Genomic DNA, 24,504 nt, shown 5'->3' on the forward strand with positions numbered 1-24,504 from the left:
GGGATCCAACGCTAGAATTTCTGATTAGATAGTCTGGGTTGTGCTCCAGGCTTTTTTGGGTTTTTGTTGTCTTTGGTGCTAGAGGACATACATATTAAGTATCCCCTGGTGTTTTCTAACTCACCGAATTTAGAAACACTACATTTTTTCGACTTTACTTACATTTCCAAGTTCCCCCATGCTTTCTCATTTAATTCGGGCGTCAAATTATTCCTTCTGCCAGAATCTCCTAATTTTCAAAACCCATCCATCTTTCCAGACTCAGATCAAATGCCACCTCTTCCAGGAAGTCTTTCCAGTTCTCCTGCGCATTTCTTTGATATTTAGCTGCACTTTTCTTGTGGAAAGCTGATCTAGGAAGCGTCCAAGCGCCCGATCAACGAAAGAGTTCACAGAATGTAAAGGGACACATTCCTCCCAGCCCCCAGCCCTCAGCCTTCCCGCGGGAATCGGACAAGTGCAGTAAATCCTATTGGATCACTATCTGAATCGATAATTCTTCCCGGAAATACCGGGCACAACTCTTTCAGATGCCCTCCCCGGTTGTAAAACAAAGGACCGGCAACTGGCAAAAGACGACCCAAAGTCCAAGGGCAGGGAGTTGAGAGGCAGGCAGGAATCGCTCAAAGGCTGAAAAAGCACTAGCCTGAAGACGAAGACTCCACACTAAGAAGCAACCGAAAAGGCGCTTCCGCCCTCCGTCCCGCTCCACGCCTCAGTGTCGCCTGGCCCTCCGATTGGCTGCTCCTCGCACCCGCCCGACAAAGGCTGTGATCCACGTGACCCAATGGCGGCCGGAGGATTGGTTGTCCGGCGGAGGCTGTTCTGGGCGGGGAGGTCTCGCGAGCGGCAGCAAAGCTAGGCTACCGGCAAGCGGGAAGCGGGACTGAGTTGTAGCCAGGAGCCGAAAGGCCGGGTGTCTGCTGCTGTCAGTCTCCGCCGGCCGGAGCAAACCTCCCGAGACAGGGCGTAGGAGCTTGAGGAGTTCGGAGAGCGGGCTGTGGACTCGTGCCTGGGTCTTTGGTTTGAGCCCTGGCTTCGGCCTTACTCGTATTTCCCTGCAAGTACGGCCCCTCTCAGTCTTTCCTGAAGTCGGTGGGGTTTGGACTTTATTATTATTATTTTGTTGAGAGTCCATTGTATGGAAGCACCGGTTGACCTGCGCAGCGCGCCGTGGAGACCGCCATGAGGTAGAAGTTAGGGGAGGGAGGGCTTAGAGATGCGTGTATGGTTACCTGCGTGCAGTATTGGAGGTAAGTTGGCTTTTTAAATTGTGCTGATGACTTTGTAATCTAGGAGCTTAAGTTTAGGAGGGAGGGGCGCCCAGTGACCGAATTAAACGTTCATTTATTGAGCCTCGTCCTATGTACCAGGCACTGTTCCGAGTGCGATGGATGCAAAGGCCAGGAAGACACTGGCCCGGTTCTTGAGGAAGTCCGTGCCATGGGGCTGATGGCAGAGATGGAAGGAGGGGTATGTGCATGGGTAAATAAGTAGCGTGTGATGGCGTGCTGTGGTGGGGAAAAGTGCTGTGTAAGTGAGACGAGAGGATGACAGAGTTAGAGACCACTTAGAGAAGGTGACGTTTGAGTAAGGTTACTATAATTAGAAGTTCTCCAGGTTGAAAGGGTTGGGGGAGGCACTCCAGATGGAGCAGAGTGTACTGAGGAAGAGAACTAGGAATGTGTGTGTGCTGTGAATGGCGGGAGCACACTTGGAGCTCCGCTCCCAAGTTTCGTGCTTTTAGACAAAGTTATTTAAGTTCTCTCAGCCTCTGTTTTCCTCGTTTTTAATGTGTACTTCACCGGTGTAGGAAGATGAACTAAAGACTCCAGCGTAGCCCCTATAAAACAGGCACTTTGTTAGTCCCCTCGCCCCCCGCCCCTTTTTAATGGAGTTTAATTGCTGAATGGTTAACACAGACCAACAGCTGTCAATTTTTAACTAAGGAGTATCAACCTATTGACATTTATAGATGGCTGAAGGAAGCATGTGCTGTCTCCAGAATTGTTACTTAGATACTGACAACACCATGCTGAAAGGCTGGGGAGGGTGACATTGTGATCCAAGTACTTTTCCACGTCAGTGACAACATACCACCAGAAGGTGTCATTTAGAATAAATGAAATGCAGTCAGCTCTTTCTTACTCAGAAATTGATTATCCAGGTTTTGAATTACTTACACTTTGCATTGCTTCTTTTTTTTTTAAACAACATTTTTTAAAATTTTCTTTTTTTTTAAATTTTTGTATTTATTTTTGAGACAGAGAGAGACAGAACATGAGCAGGGAAGGGGCAGAGAGAGAGGGAGACATAGAATCTGAAGCAGGCTCCAGGCTCTGGGCTGTCAGCACAGAGCCCGACGTGGGGCTCGAACTCACAGACTCTGAGATCATGACCTGAGCCAAAGTCGGATGCTCAACTGACTGAGCCACCCAGGCGCCCCTTGCATTGCTTCTTTTATCTTTCCTATGGCCTGGAAAAAAATGAAATTAAGCCTCATATTTAACTGGTAGTGGAAAAATGTAAATCTGATCATCAAACCTCTGTTCTCTTTCCAGCTCTACTGTTAGTTAATTTGTTGTGAACCTTTGGCAAAACGTAGCCTCTGTGGATCTTGGACTTTTAAGATAGAAGATTCCAGTATAAAGATTTTATGACTATACTTCTTCTCTTTGTTAGGAGCAGAATTATAAATCAAACTGTATATTAAATGAGCTGGAGTTTATAATGGAATGTAGTAGAAAATCTTTTCTAAAGCTTTTACTTTAGGACGATAAATCTCTTCACAGACATCCCTGAAATTTTATCATGCCTAGTGTTTGGGCTCATTAAAAAAAAATTTGGGGGGCGCCTGGGTGACTCAGTCATTTAAGCATCCAACCCTTGATTTTGGCTCCAGTCATGATCTCACAGTTGGTGGGATGGAGCCCTGCATCCGTCGGGCTCTGCACTGACAGCCTGGAGCCTGCTTGGGATTCTCTCTCCCTCTCTCAAAAATAAACATTAAAAAAAATTTTTTTTAATCATAAATGCTTCTCCACTCTCCTGTATTTGAAAAGCAAAAAAGTTCCTCCAAGTTTGCATTTTTGTTCAGCAGACTTGCTTAAAGCAAAACATAATGGAAAATAAAGTATTTGTTGAAAACCCATGGTTGAAACTTATCTATAAAGAAGACTTTATTTTTTTCATAGGTTAACCTAAGTTTTCTTGGATGTGGAGAGTGTTGGGCTGCTCTTAGGTATAGAAGGATGTGAAATGGAATGATGCGATGATGAGTGAAGTATAGTCTGACCTGGTATTGCCACTGCTTCAGTGTTGGCCTTGACCAGGGTATGATCCCTTAATCTTCTCTCTGAGCTGATTCTGGTTGTGGTTTTTCCACATTTGGTATGTTTTAATCTATTTGCGTACTGATTTTATTATGTATAAGAATGTTTCTTTGATATTCTTTTGAATTGCTGATACTTTGCTGTTTTCCTTCTTAGGTTGAGGTGAAAAATCTGGCTTTTGATATCTTCGTGGAGGACTACAATCCTGAATCTGGTTCAGTTTCCTTATTATTATGATATTAAAAATGCTTAATTAACTATGGTGTTTGTTTTCATAAGAACTTTTACAAATATCTATTACGTTCTTCTTATGGTACACAAAAGTGTTAATATTTTCAAATCCGTAGGTTAATCCATTTCAAAATTTAATCAACTTTGTGCTATCAGAGAATGTGCTTTGAATTGCTAAATGAGTGAAAATATTGGAAAACACTTATCTCAGCAGAGGCACTTAAATTATTTTCATCCTTCCTCTACCCATATATTTTCACCAACCTGACCATCCAGTGACATGAATTTTACTACACAGAACTGAAGTGTTTCTGTAGTATTTCTAAGACAGTATTTCACACAAAGCTGAATTCTTGCTGTTGGAGTAGAGGATTTTTTTCTCCAAGTATTAGATTAGCAATAAAAAAAAAAACAACCCCCCCCCCCCCACACACACACACAAACAAGATGTCAATACAAAAATACCTCAAAGTCAAAGGTGGTCTGAATGAAAAATTTAAACACCTCAGTAATCTTTACGTTTCCACATAATCATGACAACTTGGAACAGCTCTTTGCCTAAAACATTTATTCTTAAAATTTGTTTCAGCATTTCACAGAAACTTACTAATAGCCAGAATAATTTGTGCCCATTTTGCAGACTCTTAACAGCAAGAAGAAAGAGCTTATTAAAAGATTCTTTTGCACAAAGTTAGATCAGTATTTTAGTTCATCTCTTAATTAATTAGATTTGCTTTCACACTGAAATCTTCAGACAATATACACTCAACCCCTACTTTTCTTTGACCAGTTTCCCATCTGTATGGCTCATAAAGGAATCTTCTTTAAAAGTTGATAAACTATAACAGCTGTTACTTAACAAGTGGATCACAGTATATGGAAGGCGCTTTGTTCTTCTAAAGTGTTTCTAAGTATGTCTATAAAGAGCAGGTCTATGTTTCACATTGTTTGCAAACTGATAAAATATCTTCTTCATAGGCAGATAAATGCTTTCTTTTCTCAAGAAGGCTGCTACCTATTCACTACCCACTTTATGAGGTCTAACTTGGGTTTTTCCTGAGAGCTTCTATACCTCTTGTTCTTCAAGGAAAAGCTTCTGTACTAACTATCCCCTTTTATCCACTTCCTGTACATTGACCTTCATGTCTCCTGTCAGTCCTGATTCTCATTCTAACCAGCTTGGTAAAGTCTAAGTAAGAATCTAGACAGCAAGTTAAAAGGTTAAGATCAATGGATACATCTTTTTAAAGAAATCCATATACAGTTGGCCCTTGAACAACACAAATTTGAACTGTGTAAGTCTACTTATATTCGGATTTCTTACAGTACAGTACGGTAAAAAGTACAGCATAAAATTTTTTTTAACTTTTATTCATTTCTCAGAGACAGAGCATGAGCAGGGAAGGGGCAGAGAGAGAGGGAGACACAGAATCTGAAGCAGGCTCCAGGCTCTGAGCTGTCAGCACAGAGCCCGATGCGGGGCTGGAACTCACAAACTGCGAGATCATGACCTGAGCTGCAGTCGGATGCTCAACTGACTGAGCCACCCAGGCACCCCCAAAAAAGTACAGTATAAAGGTACTTTCTCTTAATCTTAGTATTTTCCCTATCTTATTTTACTGCAAGAATATGGTATATAATACATCTAACATACAAAATGTGTGTTAATTGACTATTCGTAAGGCTTCTGGTCAACAGTAGGCTATTAGTAGTTCAGTTTTGGGGGATTCAAAAGTTATATGTGGGGGGCCGGTGAACACATGTTCAGGGGTCAACTCTAGTTATTTAAAGTCCATATAATTATGAGTGGAGGATGAGAAGTATCAAACAATGCTACATACTGTGCTGAAAATCAGTCCTGTGGCCTTATAGTGCAGTAATTTTGTGGTGAGATAAAATGCTAATCCGTTTCAGTTCTCAGGGGAGTACAGTTTAATTAGATGTTGTACTTCTGTTGGATAACCTGTTATGGGACAAGCTTGGTGACTCCTGACATAATTAAACACACAGCGATAACAAAACACATAGCCAGAGGTGGCAAGAACAGTATCATTCACCCGGGTTTTACGACACAGTGGGCACACAGTCTTCATTTTGGGTAACAGAGGAGAATCAGAATTGTAGTCCAGGTGTACAGGTGGTGGCGGAGTAGGTAGGGCAGTCAGCGATTTGACGGTTTCTTGATTTTCAGATGAGTACCACCACTCAAGGAATTGTAGAAAGAATACTCCCACAGAAAGGCCAGTAGAGAGGGATAAGGCAGCACCTCCCACAGCTTTCTTCAGAGCTGACTTTATCTTCTCACCAACACTGGTGGGAGAACAGAACGAGGAGACAAAAGGAGAAACTGCTTATGTAGGTATCATCACAGAATGGCTACTAAAATTATAGTTCTTACACTCTTCATCAGAATCACCGATTCAGTTTGGGGATTGAGTAGTTGCTAGATTGACACTGTCTCCTTTAGTATCTGTTCTAAATGATTTCTTTTTTCTGACCTACAGTCTTTTGGGAGTATAGGAGCTAAACTTTGTATTTAATGACTAGGGTCTTCTTTGTTTTTGTTTTAAGAAAGAAATTAGACTGATTATATAGAGTGTGTGTGTGTGTAAGGTAGTATATCCAGGAAAAGGAACAACGCTCTTAACAAAAAAATAACTTAGCAACATTGAGGAATATATATTTGAACTTGTAGGACACCACAAACACTAACTAGAAGCAGTATAGCATTGTGGTTAAGACACAGTCTTGAGAACTGTTGATCAGGCTTGGATCTCAGTTCTGCCACCTTCCAGCCATGTGGCCTTGGCAAGGGACTTCAGTATCAGGGCTCAGTTTCCTTAGCTGTTAAATGGAACAATGAATTTATTTCATTCGGTTGTGATGAGGATTGAGGTAACGTACGTAAAGCAAACACCTAGCACAGGGCCTGACGCACGCAGCAAGCGTGCACAAAAATGTAGCTAGTGTGATGAGGAAGTTTACCAGGATGGCCACTCTTGTTCTATGGAGACGAGAATTTTTCTGCGTTTACAAAATACCTCAAAGTGAACCGAGGAAGGTGGATTTAATAAAATTGGTTCTGATTTTAGAATATGTTAATGAAATATTTGGGGGAATGTTAAAGCCTTACCTCTTTGGTTGCTGCATCATGCTGACTTCAGCTGGTCTGTGCTCCAGAGCTTGTATATCCTGAACTGTAAGTCGACCTAACCGAACACCAGCCAGCCTCAGCAGTGGTGAGTGATGCTGAGCCTTTCCTAGGATGTATCGAAGTTGTTGTACAAAAAACCAGCCTTCCCATGCCATGTTAACAAATGGGTAGGCTGCCAGGAAGGCTCTATAAAACTGTTTCCAACGGGAAGAAGGGGGATGAATAGAATATTCATCCTCTTCTCTCAGGCTAGAAACCAGCTTCTCTAGCTTCACTTTCAGGTAGGGAAGAAGAACCAGGAACATAATTGACTTCCAAAGCTGCTGCTTTGGGAGACCAGCACTGGCCAACCTCTGAAGCTTGTGTGTGTCCTCCATTACAATGCGCTTTAAGCCATAAAAATTTTCAGAGAATGAGGCACTGGTTTTGGACAAATAATGCTGCTGGAGCAGAAGATCTAGCAGGGTGAAGATTTCATCAAACCACCTCCAAAAGAAGCCATAGTGGGCAGGATTGGATTCTGCAAGAACCTAAAGCAAAGTAAATTAATAAAATGAAATTCATTCCATTTCACAATTATTATGCATTGTATTTGCATTTCCCCTTTTTTCTTCTAAATTCTATACTTTAGGCTTAAATGAGCACTTCTTTTGGGGTCTGCCCTATCCTCCCTGAAGTGCTGGGTTATTCAGTACAGGGCTCTACACATAACATGGACTCAATAACCGTTAAACCATAGGATGTGAATTATAATTATTGGTTTGGTTTTTACCCAGTCCCTAAAAACTCTCAGAGAATTGACACCTTACCTTGACCACATGCTGAAGAGCAGGTCTCACTGCTGTCATTAAACTCTCCTGTGCTACCACCTCAAAAATGGATGGCTGGTCATCCACCACAGAAGCAGTTGTGATGTGAGCCCCGTGCTCAGCCATAATTTCCCGTGTGCACTGGGTTTCACTTTGCCCACAAACTCTTTAGTAAGCATGAACTTGTTTTAGTTATCAAATAGGTGCTCAGTCTTAAAGGTAATCTTTCTGCAAGAGACCCAAAACTCCTCTTTCACGGAAGTGGGGGGAAAAGACCTCTTCTGGAGGCAGAAGGGAGGGGGTCTCAAAAGGAGGTTAAGAACGAAGTTAAGGCAGACGCGGGTGGAAGTGGTGTGTGGGGTAGGGGTGACTTGTCAAATGCTGTACCTCACAGGGCAGAGCATGCCTATGGGGACAGGGATGGGCGAAGGAGTGATATCTTCTGGAGCTGCAGCCCTGGAGGCTGCGAATCAGGGACTCTAACTCGTGAGGGCTCAAGAGCCAGCTAGCTCTGAGGGGTTAGAGGTGCCAGTGCGGAGTCGGTACACGAAGACCGGCTCCAGCCGTTGGCTGCGAAGTACCCCCGCCAGGGACCGTCCTTGTGCGCTGACCCCCGGCGAGGCGCGAAGGACCCACGATTCCACGTTTGTAGAGAGGCCCCCGCTTTATGACAGGAGCCGCACCCGGAAATAGAAGCCGCTGGGGACTGGGATGGCTGGCGGACGGGAGGCGCTCTAGCCCCGAACGTGGCCCGGAAACCGGAACGAGCAAACTCTATGACCCCACCGGAGCTTCCGCTTCCGCTTCCGCTCCCGCTGAAATTAAAGAAGTGACTTGGGGAGGCCTGGCTTGGAGTTGGGTTCTCAGCTCGATTTACTTTTCTTAGCTAGTTTTGCATCGCATCCCCGATGGGAAGCCACACCTCTGAATCTCTCTGCAGAGGTCTTTTTGGAAAGGTGTTTGGGGCGCCGCGCGACGTCTGGCACCCAGAGCCAGGAGTTCGAGCCTGCTGCTGAGGCCTGTGTTCCCTTGGGCGATTTAGTTAAGGGTGGGGGGACGAATGGGAATGTGGACACACGGAAGTTCTTTCTGTGTGCGCCGGGCGTGGTGGTTAATTTATAGTCGGCCCTCCCAGGAGGGATTTGCAGCTGGAGATAGAAGTCTTTAGCCTTATTGCCGCTAATTTAAAAAAAAGAAAAGAAAAGAAAAAAGATGATTAGAATGAGAAAGGTTCTTGATGTTCCTCAGAACTTGAAACGGCCCCTTTCCATTCTAGCCGGTAGATTAACTGTCTTGTAGGCGTAGTTACGTTCAAGTATAACTAGGCACTTGCCACACTTGATGAAAATGGTTCCTACTCTCCTATACGGTTGGATGTGTCACAGCGATGTGAATACAGGACTAAGAGGAATCCTGATGAGTTGTAACTAGAATCAACTGGAGACACTTGGAAGATGGTACTTTTCACTGTATACCAAACTTAGTGTAATTTACAATTAGCAAAGGGCTTTTACGTCATATGCAACTTACCCTCTCTTGAGTTGCTTATTCACGTTTAACCATTCCTCTTTCTTCAACCCCTCCCCACTTCTGTGCTAAATATATAGGAATAGAATGTATTCACTGCTTTAGAGGACCTTGTCGTATAAAGATAATTGGTTTGCATAATGAGAACTCTCAAAAACAAGATTTGGGTTTAATTGTTTCAATAAAATATTGCAAGTTAACCTTAATTATAGTTCTAAAAGGTGTTTTTTACTCCACCAAATAACCTGCCAGCGAAAATCACATTGATACAAGATATTTTACCTTAGGGAATTTTAAGGACTAGAGATAATGTATCTGTATAAAGCACCCGACACGTATTAGGTGTTCTAACAACGGTAGCCCTTATTTGCAGGCTTCTCTTTTTTCTTTTCTTTTAAGTTTGTTTATTTTGAAAGAGAGGGAGGGAGAGAGAGAATCCCAAGTAGGCTCCACACTTTTAGCACAGAGCCCGAAGCAGGGCTCGATCTCACGAACCAAGAGATCATGTCTTGAGCCAAAATCAAGAGTCAGGTGCTTAACTGACTGAGCCACCCAGGCGACCCATATGCAAGCTTTTCTTAATTAAACAACAAAAAGACAAAGTTGAGACAGCATCTACTATGACAAGTGGGAAATTGGCTAAACATTTGTATCAATTTTAGGGGTCTTTGGTTACAAGCAAAAGAAATAGGCCACTATTTAAACTAAAAAAATATATTGGAAATATATAGAGTAGTTAAAATGAGGAAAGCCAGCTCTAAAAGGACAGGAACTACAGTCCTATTGGATGTCGCTAGCAAGAATTAGTAAAGTCTCACCCAGGCAGCATTGTTAAAATGAATGAGCTTCAACAAATTTCTGTCACTGTACTTAGAATGCAAATTGTATTGCCCTACCTTAGTTCAGATGTCTTCTCCACTCTTTCAGGGAAGAGGGCAAGACATCTTGATTAACGGTCTTTGAAAATACCCCAAAAGTAAATTGAAATTGCACAAGGAAAAGGCAGTCAAAAATAGTGTCAATTATTACAGCCAACAAATAACCACCTCATCATAAATCCCGCCCTCATGTTTATAATGTAATAATAGATAAGACACATAAAAAGTGCACTTATGTGAAGAGGTATTCAGAGCCATCAGAGAGGCTAATATGACGTGAGTTTAGAGGAAGAGATAACTATCAGCTGGGAGGAATACACACTGCTAACCAGTTTAAACAGAACACCCTTATTGGCCTGCATAACCAAAGGCAAGAACATTGTTTCTAACCTCATATTTTATCTCCACTTCCCTTTGCCAGTTGCTCTTTAATGCAGTGATGTAACCTGGTACATTCTGTACCTCATATCATAACAGATGTCCACTGAGAAAGTTTTATGAATCAGGTGGACCTCAAAAGATAAGTACATTTGGGGCAAGTATTAGTAGTAGTGACAACTTTTGAGGCTAAGGGAGCAGCATGGAGTGGATAGGAGGAACAAATTGTTGCTTGCTTTAACTGTAGAGGCACAAATAGGAATAGTAGAGGGTATGTTGAAAATAGATTTAGACGGATTATGGAAGGTCTTAAATGCTAGTTTTAGTACTCTGCCTGTGGATGGTAATTTATTTAATAAATATTGAGTAACTTTAAAGTTTGTATTTATTTATTTTTTTTTAATTTTTTTTTCAACGTTTATTTATTTTTGAGACAGAGAGAGACAGAGCATGAACGGGGGAGGGGCAGAGAGAGAGGGAGACACAGTATCGGAAACAGGCTCCAGGCTCTGAGCCATCAGCCCAGAGCCCGACACGGGGCTCGAACTCACGGACCGCGAGATCGTGACGTGGCTGAAGTCGGACGCTTAACCGACTGCGCCACCCAGGCGCCCCTGTTTGTATTTATTGTGAGAGATACAGAGAACAAGAAGGGAGGGGCAGAGAGAGGAAGACAATAACAAGCAGGCTCCACGCACTGTCCGCACAGAGCCCGATGTGGGGCTCAAACTGACCAACAGTGAGATCGTGACCTGAGCCAAAATCAAGAGTCGGATGCTTAACCGACTGAGCCACCCAGGTGCCCAATATTGAGTAACTTTTATGTGTCAGGCATTATGTTGGGTGATGGGTATAAAGTAGTAATAAAAACAAATTGTATCTGCCTTCATGGAATTTACAGTCTAGTTGAGGAGGGAGATAATAAATAAATTAAGATACAATTTGTAAATAGAATGAGAGGGCTGGGATGGTGTGGTGGTGTGGGCTGGGAGTGCAGAACCTTCTAGAATGGGTAAACAGAGTGCCTTTCTGAGGAGATTGCAATTAAACCAAGACCTAAATTATGAGCCAGCCATGTGAGGAGTTGCGGGAGGAGGGGGTAGTATTAGGTAGAAGGAGCGGTATTTGTGAAGGCCCTAGGATGGGAAAGAGTTTAGCATATTTGAGGGCTGCAATAGATAGCAAAAGGAAAAATGAAGAGTAACTGAAAGGCATAAAATGATGTTAGAGAGGTAGAGGCCAAACCACGCAAGGACTCCGGCCTTGAGAAAGAGACTGGATTTTAGCCCAAGTGCAATGGGAATTCACGGAAGAATACCAGAATCACGATGAGATTTGTATTTTTAAGATGACCCTGTAATGGTTATGTGCTTATGTTTACTTTATGAAAATTCATCCGAGCTTTACATTTATAATGTGTGCACTTTTTATAAAATGTTTGTTATACTTCAAAAATAAGTGCAATTAAAACCTAAGGGCACTTGGGTGGCTCAGTCAGTTAAGCGTCCAACTTCAGCTCAAGTCATGATCTCACAGTTCACGAGTTCCAGCCCCACGTCGGGCTCTGTGCTGACAGCTCACAGCCTGAAGCCTGCTTCAGATTCTGTGTCTCCCTCTCTCTCTCTGTCCCTCGCCTGCTTGCACTCTGTCTCTGTCTCTCGAAAACAAGTAAACTTAAAAAAAAAAAACAAAAAACTGGCTGCTGTGTGGATAATGGTTGGGAGAAAAGTTGAGGTTTCTAGTATTCCAGGCAAGAGGTGATGGTGGCTTGTATTAATGAGGTGGAATAGAGGGGATTGGATGAGTTAAAGATTTATTTTGAAGGTAGATTGGCAACTTGGAGATGGATTGGATGTGACAATTAAAGGAGAGAGAAATCAAGGATGACCCCAGGTTTCTGGCTTGAGGAATGTAGTGTAATTTATCGAGATAATCACGCAGCAAATACATACATAGTATGTGCAGCCATAGTTCTAAGTGCTTTACATATATTAATTCCCTTCATCCTTATAACAATATTTTGATTAAATATTACTATCTCCCCATTTTATAGATGAGAAAACTAAAGAGCATAGAGCTTCGGGGAGCTGGGGGAAGGATAGGTTTTGGACATATTAAGCATAAAGGAGCTGTTGAAAGGTTTTGAATAGAAGAGGCATATGAATCAAAGTCTCTAAGATTTTTCTGGTGGCTTCTTCGTTATGAATCCACCTCTGATTTCTGGGAATTGTAACTGGAACCAGGTTTTACAGCAACCCTCATCCCATGATTTGCTTAATTTGGGTGGGCCATAAATATAGAATTTTCCATAAGTGTGGTTGGCAATTTGGTGGTGAAAAGTTGGGAAAAGGTCAAGGCTAGAGATAGAGATTTTGAAGTCCTATGGGTAGGAAAGATCATTGAACTCATGGTATTGCTAAAAATAGTGTAAAGAAAATGTATCAATATAGAACTTAAAAAAATCCTCACTATTCTCTCTTTCCAATATCCTATATATCTTCTCTTTTCAGCCACATTTTCTTATGGAGTTATTTGTAACTCCTGTTTTCATTTCCTCACCTCCATTATCCTCAAACTTCTGCAGCATGGCTTTTGCCTTCTGTCTCTACTGACGGTCCCAGCAATGATGACCTTTACATTGCTAAATCCTTGGACGCTTTTCAGTCCTTCCTCCTCCTCTCTCTAGCAAGTGATACTGTTGATCATTCATACATTTACACATTCAACAAATTTTGGAGAGGGGAGGGGGGCTAGGTCGCAGAGATAGAAGAGCGAATAGGTTAGTATGTTCCTACTTTCATAGAACTCTAAAAACATCCTAAAAAGTTATAGCCACCAGCTTTTCCTTCTCCTTTTCTACTTCGCAGTCTCCTTTGCATTTTGGTTTCCTCAGCTACTGCGCCAGGCACTCTCACTCTCCACATTTAAAAAAATTAAAGACTTACTATTTTTGAAGCAGTTTTAGGTTCACAGCAAAATTAAGAAACAGGTACAGAGATTTCTAGGTCTCGGTTTCCAAAAGTAACTTACTATTGTGTAAGCACTCCTATTACAAGCCAGGTGCTTTACCTACTTTATCCCACTGAAACTTCCCAAGCCAGGAAGAGATAGATTGTTGGCTCCTTTTCACAGACAAGACTAAGGTTAAGGAGACATTAAGGAACTTTCCCAGTCATTCTCAAGGCAGGGGTTTGAATTCAGAAATTCAGATCCGATGCCATCTCATCCTGTTTTCCAACAGGATATTTCACCCTTTCTATGGGAGAGTTTTTAGAGAACTGTGCGAGGAAACAAATCCAGAGAACGACAGTTTGTTTAATACATCCCTCTGTATAGCCACTGAACTCCCTCTTGGGTCCAGTATCCAGTCTCCGAGGAAAGCCTGTCCGTCTCCAAGGCGACAGAGCTCGCCGCCTTTCTGGTTCTGCCGCGCACGGAGATGACGGTGCGCTGCGAGGTTCTCTGACGTCAGAGTTTCCTGTCCACCATCTTTGTCTCTGGCAAAGTGGGTTTTGCGCAGTGGCTTAGACCTGGAGAAGGAGTCGTGACGTGCAGGAAACCATTACAACACCACTCGGGCCGTGCTCTCTGGCTGCTGCCGCCACCCCCGCCCTTGCCTCCGGTGAGTTCAAGGCGGCTAACTTCGGGGTGCGTCCGTCACTGCTGGGGGGAGACCCCAGGTTGACTTGGACACTGGCGGGGGGAAGAGGAAATCCTAGGAGCGTGACCGTTGAGTATGAAGTGAGCCGTCGGGTGTGACCGTTGTGAGGAAGAGGGAGAAAGGGACTCCACCGCTCTGGCGGGGCGAGGGAATCCTCGGGTGTGGCCGCTGGGAGTTGGGGGGCACCTGAGGGAAGATACGTTCGAGGTCGGGGGGTTGGGGCCAGAGGCCAGGGGTGTGGTCGGTAGAGGCTGGAGGCCAAAGGGGAGAACCTTCCTTCCTCCCCGCTTGGCGTCTTTCACTCAGAGGTGGGACGTGTCCAGCTTAGCAGAAGGGGAAAGGGATTCCCCCACGGGTTTGTCCATTGATGGGCGAACCTCTCCCGTCTCCCGTAATGTGAGGATAAGCGACACCTCTCTCCCACCTTGTAATGGAGGAACATATCCCTAGAATCTTGACCACCTGGGGCAGAAGAGGAATTCCTGACACTTGGGGGGAAGGGAGGAGAAACGTTCAGACCCGATGTGAGAGTGGGGGAAGCAAGTAGGGATAAATCTTAGCCCCGAATTTTTTCTTTCTGGGCTTAGCAGGAATGATCTGGTTTGAGAAAGGCTGTAGATTAAGCCAGAGGTAAAGAAACTGGAACAGCCTGTTATTTCCATATTCTTTGAATCGAAAGAATTTATTCACGCTGTTTGTTTTAGGAGCAGTCTTCTATGGGGGTGGGGGGCGGCGGGGATGTTAATGATCTCACCTGGCTGTTTCATTATGGAGCTGAGCACTTAAAGTGTTGCTGCTTCATTAAACGGATTTTTAAAAGAAGTGCGTCTTAAATGCCAGAAACTGTTAATCATTGTGGTTTAAAAGAAGTAAAGCGCAGTAAGTTTAGAAAAGGCTGTGTGACCACGAAGGTGGTCTCAATGAGGAACAATTTAAGTGACTAATTACCTGCTTGGTATGCCTGTATTGCTTAGCCTCAGGGTACACTTATAAAATAATAATAGAAAGCAGCAGATGAAGGAGATGCAGCTGTACAAGAAAACGTGTAACACATTCCAATGATGACTAAGCGTGGTGGTAAGGTGAGAACTGTTTGCAGGTATCTTAACAGTTTAAACTCCCAGTGAAGCAAAAGGATAGCGTGTTCTGCGGACAGCCTCGCTGAAAGTTGGGTGGTAAAATTAACACAAAGCTAACATTCTGTGAATTAAGAGACCGACTCAAGAAAGCCCAGTTCTTCCATCTTTTTTGCCCTTAAACATCTATATTTTATTTTATTTTTTAATTTATTCAAAAAAGGTTTTTTTTTTTCCCCAACGTTTATTTATTTATTTTTGGGACAGAGAGAGAGACAGAGCATGAACGCGGGAGGGGCAGAGAGAGAGGGAGACACAGAATTGGAAACAGGCTCCAGGCTCTGAGCCATCAGCCCAGAGCCCAACGCAGGGCTCGAACTCACGGACCGTGAGATCGTGACCTGGCTGAAGTCGGACGCTTAACTGACTGTGCCACCCAGGCACCCCTTTTTTTTTTTTTTAAGTTATGTATGTATTTTGAGACAGAGAGAGGGAGACAGAGAATCCCAAGCAGCCTCTGCACTGGCGGAGCCTGATGTGGGGCTCAAACTCACAAACCGTGAGATCATGGCCTGAGCTGAAATCAAAAGTCGGACGCTTAACCAACTGAGCCACCCAGGCACCCCACTATCCATATTTTAAAATACTACATTTTATGCACGGATTTGACCCAAGCTGGACAAGGAGTGAATTAGATATGATGCGTTCTCCTTTTCTTCTTTCTTTACTTCTAGGCTTAAATTTTCCAGAGTTTTGGTATTTCAGTTAAGAATCGGATGTAAAGGGGGGCCTGGCAGGCTTCAGTAGGGCATGCTACTCTTGCCCCATGCTGGGTGTAGAGATTACTTAAATAAAATCTTTAAAAAAAGAATTGGATGTAAACATTTTGAACTTCTTACTGTATAATATTAACACATTACTTTGTAGTCTGACATTTTTTAATGTTTATTTTTGAGAGAGAGAGTGGGGGAGGGGCACAGGGAGGGGGCAGAGGGTCCAACGTGGCCTCCACGCTGACAGCAAGTCCGATATAGGACTCGAACTCACAAACCATGAGTGAGATCACGACCTGAGCCAAAGTCTGATGCTCAGCTGACTGAGCTATCCAGGTGTACTGGTAGTCTGACATATTTAAATAGAAGTCACATCTTGTGTCTATTGTAATTAGATGTCTTATGATTTCTTATGAGCTAAATGATAATGGAAGACACTATTATCTTTGCATTGAAATTTCTGATTATTGAGATGTTGAAATATCTCAGCACCTTTCACACTTGTAATAAAAGATGGCTGAATGGCCTTTCTGCTCTATGATTAGGTTAACTCCTGCCAGTTTTTTTGCTGTGTTCTGCTCTATGATTAGGTTAACTCCTGCCAGTTTTTTTGCTGTGAGCACCAAACTGTAAAGCCCAGCTCTGTGTGAAAAGAAGGGACTTAGTGGCCTCACCAAGTCTAAGTTAGCCGCCATTTCTCAGAGAGCCATTTGAAATTGAGACCCTATTAATTTTTTTCTTGCCTTATTTTCTTTAGGGGGACTGTAAGGAGGGAGGAATAGAAGAGAAGGGTCTTGAGGCACCTGGGTGGCTCAGTTGGTTAAGCGACCGACTTGGGCTCAGGTCATGATCTTACAGTTCGTGAGTTCAAGCCCCGCGTCGGGCTCTTTGCCGACAGCTTGGAGCCTGGAGCCTGCTTCGGATTCTGTGTCTCCCTCTCTCTCTGCTCCTCCTCTGCTTGTGCTCTGTCTCTCAATAATAAATAAACGTTAAAAAAAAAAAAATTAAAAAAAAAAAGAGAAGGGTCTTTCACAACCTATATTTGGGAGAACCTAGGTTATGTTAAATCCAGATATGTAATCCTGTGCAGGGAAGCTTTCTCTGAAATGCAGTGACACCACACTCCAGGCTAGGTCAAGTAAGAAAGGTTGTATGCTTTCCCTGTGATAGCTTCATTGTTTAGCAATATCCCTAGGCCAAACCTCAGGCCTTCAGAACAGTCAGTGACTTGTGGAGTTTGATCTGGTGGAAAGGTAGTGTGAGTTCAAACTCCATCATGCCTTTGCTTTTTCCTGGAGTTCTTCTGTAGGAACAAAAAGTTTTGTTTTTGTTTTTGTTTTTCGGGAAGAGCTTGGTTTTTGAGGCTCTTCAGCGAATATTTGATTTTTTTTTTTCCCTATTTTTTTCAGCTCTATCTTGGCTTCTTTTTCTTTGGCTTCTAATGCAGGCTACGTTTTTCACCATCTTGTATTTTGGAGAATCTGCTTATGTTCATCCCTGGCTTGTGATTATGTCCTTTAAAAAATACATATGTAATTTTTTTGAAGTATAATTCACATAACAAAATTAACCATTTTAAAGTGAATAGTGACAGGTAGTACAATCCCAGTGTTGTGCAACTACCACCTCTTTCCACTTGTTTTTGTTTAGACTATTTTCATTTTTCTTGGAGTTTTCTTTTGGCTTAAGGCAGGAACTGACTTAATACAATGTGTTCCTGCCAGTATGGGTAAGAGATGTTTCATTACTGTTTTTTCCAACAGCAGGAACTAAGAGTGATAGGTTTTTCCTTTCTTTAAGAGCAGAGATTCTTAATTTAGGATCTAAGATTACTTGACTCTCTTCCCTGAAATTTTGTGGGTGGGTATGTTATTCTCTAGTTAAAAACACAGTGCTCACAACGAATAGGGAAATATATTCCTTGACAATGAAATTTAAGGGAGGTAGTTAAATGTGTGGGTCATTAATAAAGGTAGAACTTCAGACTAGGTTTATGTTTAACAGACTGTGGTTAAAACTGTTAAAAATTTAATATGTGGGGCACCTGGGTGGCTTAGTTGGTTGAGCGTTGACTCTTGGTCTCAGCTCAGGTCGTGATCTCATGGGTCATGGGATCAAGCCCCACATCAGGTCTGTGCTGACAGTGCAGAGCCTGCTTGGAATTCTCTCTTTCCCACTCTCTGTCCCTCCCCTGCTCATGGTCACACACTGTCTCTCAAAATAAATAAGGAAAACTCGAAAAGAAAAAAAAAGAATTTAATATGTTTGGTGTGCCTGGGTGACTCAGTGAGTTAAGCGGCCAACTTTTGATCTCAGCTCTTGATCTCAGGGTCATGAGTTCAAGACCCTTGGTAGGCTCCAGGCTGGGCAAGAAGGTTACTTAAAAAAAAAATTTTTTTTTATATGTGTATATGAATATGAGATCTTGAGAAAACAACAATTTTTGTGCCCCTTTTCAAAGAAACTGGGCGGGGGGTGGGGGGTGGGGGGTGGGGGGGGCACCTGGATGGCTCTGTCGGTTAAGCATCTGACTTTGGCTCCGGTCATGATTTGTGAGTTTAAGCCCCGCAGTGGGCTCTCTGCTGTTAGCATGAGTGCTTTCTCTCGCTCTCTCTCTCTCAAAAATAAATAAAATGTTAAAAAGCAAAAACAAGCAGTATGAAAAATTCCAAGCAGATTTTGTTTGTAAATCCTAAACAAGTTTTAAGTTTTGGTGATCTTATTGGACTTAATAGGCATAGTAACATCTTAAGCCATAATGGCCTTGAGCTATGGCTCTCCTGTTAGGCTCTAGTGATCGTTTCTGTATAGCCGTTTCTCTCTTTTTATGTGTAAGTTATTACATGATAATTTCAGATTTATTCCAGGTCTTTTATGTGAAGGACTCCCTTTCTTCAATTTGCCCATTTCAAATGTAGTGTACATTGTAAATGGATTAAATGATTATAACATTCTTCAAATTTTTTCTAGAAAGGCATTATGAAAATACTGCAGAAGGCAAGCCCCTGTTACAGGTTAATTTTTAATTATAACAACTATCGGGGCGCCTGGGTGGCTCAGTGGTTAAGTGTCCGACTTCGGCTCAGGTCATGATCTTGTGGTCCGTGAGTTCGAGCCCCACATCGGGCTCTGTGCTGACCGCTCAGAGCCTGGAGCCTGTTTCAGATTCTGTGTCTTCCTCTCTCTCTGACCCTCCCCTGTTCATGCTCTGTCTCTCTCTGTCTCAAAAATAAATAAACGTTAAAAAAAAATTTTTATTTTAAACAACTATCAAAACGGGAATTTTTTTTTTTTTCAAAACAATTTTTTAAGTTTTATTTACTTATTTTGAGAGAGAGCACACGCAAGAAAGCGCGAAAGCATGAGCAGAGGAGGGGCAGAGAGAGGTAAAGAGAGAATCCCAAGCAGGCTCCACACTGACAGATGCTCGACTGAGCCACCCAGGTGCCCCTAAAATGGGAATTTCTGTATTCTATAATGTTTGTGAGTTCTAGCTCCTGTCTTTTAACAAGGGAATTCAGTGAAATTCTGATACAACCTATAGTGCTCTTGCATAAGGATCAGGACTGTAAATAATAGCCACTTGGAAAGATCTCAGCTGAGTCTAATTTCCTTTAGGTTGTTCAAGTGGCACATTTTAGAGATCAAATTTGAGCCAGGCTGTTTTCATTATTTCATGTTTATTTGGCTCTTTTTCCTTTTCCTTAATTACATCGATTTGTTTAGTGCTTAGGTCTTTTCTCTCTGATCCATATTTACTGTTGTTTGCCATATGTGGTATTACTCAAGTTTGCCAAATTTATGATCACTCATGTTGTGGCATGACAGTAATGAGCAGGTGCCAGGCATCAGTCCTAAATTTGGTAGTAAGTATTGTTGATGATGGTAAGGAAGAAGATACATGTTTTTGAGTGCAGAAGGGATATTATTAAAAGAAAATTTTAATACATTTAAAGATACCAAGTACTTTGGATGAAGTCTTGAGTTTCTCAAATCAGAAAACATTGTCTCATTATTTAGGGAGAAATGTGACCAGTCCATGCCATTTTTGTTTTACTAGTAAAACCATGTGTCAGCTGGATTAATTTCCTGGGAATTGGAACAGAAGTATTAAACTTGAGGCTGAGATCCATGATCTTTTAAGTTTTAACGCCAGTTCTGATTCTCTTTTGTATGCAATGGTGACTGAATAAATCTCTCTCTCTCTCTTCTTTTTTTTTTTTTTCTGGCCTTATTTTTAACTGTAAAGTGATATTCTTTTGGAATACAAAAGAATTATTGAAGAATGTTATTCTTTTGGAATATTATTCTTTTGGGCTAAGTGTAGATTGTTGGAAATATGAAAACTGTAATTAAAAAAATCCATGCATGAGGCATGTTTGCCTCTAGATATTTGTTGTGAAAGAATATTGTCCTATTAATTTAGTCTTTTTTTTCTTAGATTCCTTTTCTCAAGTGTAATAGTGAATAGGTTGGCACAACTATTTTCTCTTTCTACTTTGACCCTTAACATTGCTTCAGGATATGTGTTTTCAGGATACGTCCCTTGAGGTAGGGAGTAAATCGCATTTTCCTGAATGGAAAGTAATTGGGAGATCTTTCAAAACAAACTTTTTTTTATCTTAAATATTTGAGTGCCTAATTGAAGATGTATTTACAAAAAGGTCTAGCTTTAGATCTTCAAGGTGTTGAGATAATTATGGATAAAATTACAAAGCCATAATAGGTTCATATTATCAGTCCATTCCATTTAGCCTGTTATTTTGCCCCAGTTAGTTCCTTGAGGCAAGAGTTACATTCTTAATTATCTTTGCGTCTCTTGAATCACCAATAACGGTGGTAAGGAAGAAAATACTCAATTTTGAGTACAGAAATTATTATAAATGTTCTTGAAAGTAGTTGAATTCCTTGCTGGATATCAATAATTTGGATAAAGGAATTTTTTTCTCTTGTTGTAGGTGCACATTAAAGATCCAAAACCATGACTGACTCCAAGTATTTCACAACCAATAAAAAAGGTAAGTATGAAAACTTGATTAAAGAACTTTTGAGTTTGAGTTCCTTCAAAAATTGTGGTGTAAGATTGTCCCACCTAGAATGTTTCTGACCTCTTTAGACATGCATATTGTGGACTATCTCATTGGGGATCTACTATTTGTACAGAAAGGTGTATTTGAATAAATTATTAAAGGATAGGCTTTTAAATATAGATAGAGCTGGGATGCACTTCATTTTGGCTTGGAGGTTCTGTTTTGGTGAAAGGATGAAATCCAATTTTAATTTGTCGAAGATGGGTAGGTCTGAGGAAGGCAGAAAGGGAAGCAGCAGCACATTTTTTCTCTTTTAGTTTTTACTTGGAAATATTAAAGCAGGGGCACCTGGGTGGCTCAGTTGGTTGAGCGTCCGACTTCGGCTCAGGTCATGATCTCGCGGTTTGTGGGTTCGAGCCCCGAGTTTGTGGGCTCTGTGCTGATAGCTCGGAGCCTGGAGCCTGCTTCAGATTCTGTGTCTCCTCCTCTCTCTGCCACTCCCATGCTTATGCTCTGTCTCTGTCTCTCAATAATAAATAAACGTTAAAAAAATTTTTTTTTTAAATATTAAAACAATACAGATCACGTAAAAAGTAAAAAAGAAATTTCTCTTTCTCCTTATTCTTGTTCCTTAGGTGAACTCAGGGTGTATCCTTAGTCTTTTTCTGTGCATATAAATGCAAGTATTAATACATATGTTTAAAAAATTTTTATCTTTAACAAACTTCAAGCAAACAGTACATAGAAACTTGATATTTTCATATCCCTCCATATAGATCTACCTCATTCTTTTAATTTTTTTTTTTTTTCAACGTTTATTTATTTTGGGGACAGAGAGAGACAGAGCATGAACGGGGGAGGGGCAGAGAGAGAGGGAGACACAGAATCGGGAAACAGGCTCCGGGCTCTGAGCCATCAGCCCAGAGCCCGACACGGGGCTCGAACTCACGGACCGCGAGATCGTGACCTGGCTGAAGTCGGACGCTTAACCGACTGCGCCACCCAGGCGCCCCTTAATTTTTTTTTTAATGTTTATTTATTTTTGAGACAGAGAGACAGAGCACCAGTGGGGGAGGGGCAGAGAACGAGGGAGACACAGAATCCGAAGCAGTCTCCAGGCTCTGAGCTGTCAGTACAGAACGTGACACGGGGCTTGAACCCACAAGCTGTGAGATCATGACCTGAGCTGAAGTCGGACACTCAACTGACTGAGCCACCCAGGCGCCCCAGATCTACCTCATTCTTTATCTGGGCTTTGTCTAAATATGTTCTTTATACTTAAAACAGGGAACCTTTAGAATCAATTCCATGATTTTTAGGTTATAGACTGTGGATTACTTGAATAACTTTGCATTTATTAACCTCATTGTCTTCAGTAATCAGAAATGTAATGCTGATTTTTACATTTGTGGGGTAGGAACTAAGGATTCTTGGGAAAATCCAAACTCCTCATCTTTTGTAAAATTGTTCCTAAATAATAGTTCATTTCTAGTGCGATAGATGGCCCTCCTATCAAAAACAGACTGGTTTCATTCTTCTCAACCTGTTGTTGAGAAGCTGAGATTTACTTTTCTTCAGGATTAGGATTCTGTGCTTTGTATTTAGCAGTCTTTATATTTACTGAAGCATTCTAACCATGACACAACTATCATTCCTCTTATTCCTCAACAACTTTTCTCCTCAAATGGACCTTTTCTCCTTTCTTCCAGTGGATGAAATATAACTTCTCTGCCTCAGAATTTATCTTTCTTGTTTCCGTTGTAATTTACTGGCCTCGGCCTCCTGACTGTCTTCAGATTTAACTAAGTTTAGTCTTGAAGAACCAAGGGTCCTTCTATTTTGTTTGATTCATTGCGTGTATTTATTCCGAAAATATTTATTGAGTGTCCACTGTGGAGTTTCTTTTCTGCAAGAGACAGAGCGCAAGTAGGGAAAGGGCAGAGAGAGAGGGAGACACGGATCCGAAGCAGGCTCCAGGCTCTCTGAGCTGTCAGCACAGAGCCCAACGCGGGGCTCGAACTCACGAACCTTGAAATCATGACCTGAGCCGAAGTCTGATGCTTAACTGACTGAGCCACCCAAGCGCCCCATAACACTATGGAGTTTCTGATTAAATATCCTAATTTCTTTCAAGTCAGAGTAGATGCAAAGGACACTGAATACCCTTTGGTTTCTAAACATCATTTCCAACTAAAAGGAATCAGGACTCTTTGGAAAAGGAATCAGGACTTTTTGGAGAAATAACTGATTCCAGGGTTCATCAAGGGAAAGTACAAGATGAACATGAACATCTTATGCCAGAAAGCAAAAAAAAAATTGATGGGACATATCAAGGAGCAGCATGGTTTGAAGGGGCTTCCACTTGCCAAATCTGAGATAATTTGAGCATTAAAAAAAGTGATCATTAGGGGCACCTGGGTGATTCAGTCAAGTGTCCAACTCTTGATTTCGGCTCAGGTCATGATCTCAAGGTTTGTGAGTTCAAGCCCTACATTGGGCTCTGCACTGACAGTGTGGATCATGCTTGAGATTCTCTGTCTCTGCCCCTCTCCTGCTCACTTGCTCACTCTCTGTCTCAAAAGTAAATATTAAAAAAAAAAAATGACCATAGTAGTAGATTATAACCCACTGAATAACATATACATGCATAAATCATAGTTATAACTGATTTAGGCAAGAGTCATCAATGAATACTAAAACAACTACCAGGTGAAAGCTTGATGAGGAACAAGATATTTAAATAGTCTTGAAGTTTCCTTTCACAAATCACTAATCACAAAGGAAAAAATGGTAACTTTACAGGGTTAGGACTTGGTATTTACCAACTTAACCACGTATTTGATGGTAACATCACCTATAATGGGACGCATTAACATTATTTGCCTCTTGATGTCATTCACTGAGAAAAAAATACCATCCCCTAAGAATTATGCCTGTCAAAATGCATAACCTCAATGTAATCATGAGGGAACATCCATGATAAACCCCGTACCGAGGGCGTTCTGTAAAATAACTGGCCTAAACCTTTAATAAATGTCATTATCATGAAAGACAAAGGCTAAGGAACTGTTTCAGGTTAAAGAAGACTAAAGAGATACTATAGTAAAATATAACATAGTGATCATTGGATCCTGGCCTGAGGGGGGATGGTGGTAAAATTACTATGAAGGAGGTTATCAAAACTTTTGAGTTGAGTCCATAGATTAGATGATGATGATGTGTCAATGTTAAATTTCCTGATTTTGATCATAGCATTATGGTTATATAAGATAATCATTTTTGGAAATTGTACATTGATGTACTTAGAGCTAAAGAGACAGGATGGCTGCAGTTTACTATTATTGTTTACTATTATTCAGGAAGAAACATGTAAATATATGGAACATATGATAAAGCAAATGTGGCACAATGTTAACAATTGGGGACTCTTGCAACTTTTAAGATTGAAATGATTTTTTTTTTTTTTTTTCTATTGAGAGAGGGAGAGCAAGAATCCCAAGCAGGCTTTGCACTGTCAGCGCAGACTCGACCTGGGGCTTAATCTCACAAACCATGAGATCCTTACCTGAGCCGAAATCAAGAGCCAGATGCCTAACTGACTGAGCCTGGTGCCCCTGAAAAAAAGTTTTGTTTTTGTTTTGTTTTGTTTTTTAAT

General features: G+C 41.7%; 2 protein-coding genes, 1 long non-coding RNA gene and 1 other non-coding gene across 9 annotated transcripts in view; 3 read left to right on the top strand and 1 right to left on the bottom strand.

The window, feature by feature from the left end:
• The first annotated feature begins 797 nt into the window (after window positions 1–797).
• On the top strand, window positions 798–3,590 carry LOC122485236. Of its 2 annotated transcripts, XR_006297823.1 has the most exons (4): window positions 798–1,253; window positions 1,374–1,473; window positions 3,195–3,333; window positions 3,489–3,590. It is a non-coding gene; the product is annotated as an uncharacterized LOC122485236 (long non-coding RNA). The 2 variants fall into 2 exon arrangements; XR_006297822.1 differs by lacking the exon at window positions 3,195–3,333 and having other exon boundaries at window positions 804–1,253.
• On the top strand, window positions 3,267–3,363 carry LOC122486222. Its single transcript, XR_006298072.1, has one exon. It is a non-coding gene; the product is annotated as a Z30 small nucleolar RNA (small nucleolar RNA).
• A 524-nt stretch (window positions 3,591–4,114) lies between the features above and the next one.
• On the bottom strand, window positions 4,115–8,291 carry PEX12 (peroxisomal biogenesis factor 12). Its single transcript, XM_043583722.1, has 3 exons — window positions 7,527–8,291; window positions 6,697–7,247; window positions 4,115–5,873 (listed from the first exon to the last, which is right to left on the bottom strand). Exons 1-3 carry the CDS (start codon window positions 7,650–7,652, stop codon window positions 5,474–5,476), a joined length of 1,077 nt encoding a protein of 358 aa, XP_043439657.1. The 5' UTR covers window positions 7,653–8,291; the 3' UTR covers window positions 4,115–5,473.
• A 5,448-nt stretch (window positions 8,292–13,739) lies between these two features.
• The window catches only part of AP2B1 (adaptor related protein complex 2 subunit beta 1), a 127,807-nt gene continuing 117,042 nt past the window's right edge, over window positions 13,740–24,504 (top strand). For 2 of the 5 annotated variants that reach the window (XM_043583727.1, XM_043583725.1), the window contains exons 1-2: window positions 13,741–13,931; window positions 20,778–20,837. Coding sequence is in view for 4 of the 5 variants with exons in the window: in XM_043583725.1 (XP_043439660.1) it covers window positions 20,801–20,837 (37 nt within the window). In the remaining variant the exon portion in view is untranslated. Of the gene's footprint in view, window positions 14,051–20,777; window positions 20,838–24,504 lie in introns of all 5 variants that reach the window. The other 3 variants (XM_043583723.1, XM_043583726.1, XM_043583724.1) reach the window with 3 other exon arrangements.

Source organism: Prionailurus bengalensis, chromosome E1, assembly GCF_016509475.1.
Source record: "Prionailurus bengalensis isolate Pbe53 chromosome E1, Fcat_Pben_1.1_paternal_pri, whole genome shotgun sequence".
NCBI classification, from domain to species: Eukaryota; Metazoa; Chordata; class Mammalia; order Carnivora; family Felidae; genus Prionailurus; species Prionailurus bengalensis.

What these genes read in the sequence shown, in the direction of transcription:
- PEX12 (XM_043583722.1), bottom strand. Translation starts at nt 7,652, where the DNA reads ATGGCTGAGCACGGGGCTCACATCACAACTGCTTCTGTGGTGGATGAC. An exon ending in CTCTTCAGCATGTGGTCAAG is followed by an intron (nt 7,248 to 7,526) that starts GTAAGGTGTCAA and finishes ACTTTGCTTTAG; the next exon opens with GTTCTTGCAGAATCCAATCC. An exon ending in ATGATGCAGCAACCAAAGAG is followed by an intron (nt 5,874 to 6,696) that starts GTAAGGCTTTAA and finishes TTCTCCCACCAG; the next exon opens with TGTTGGTGAGAAGATAAAGT.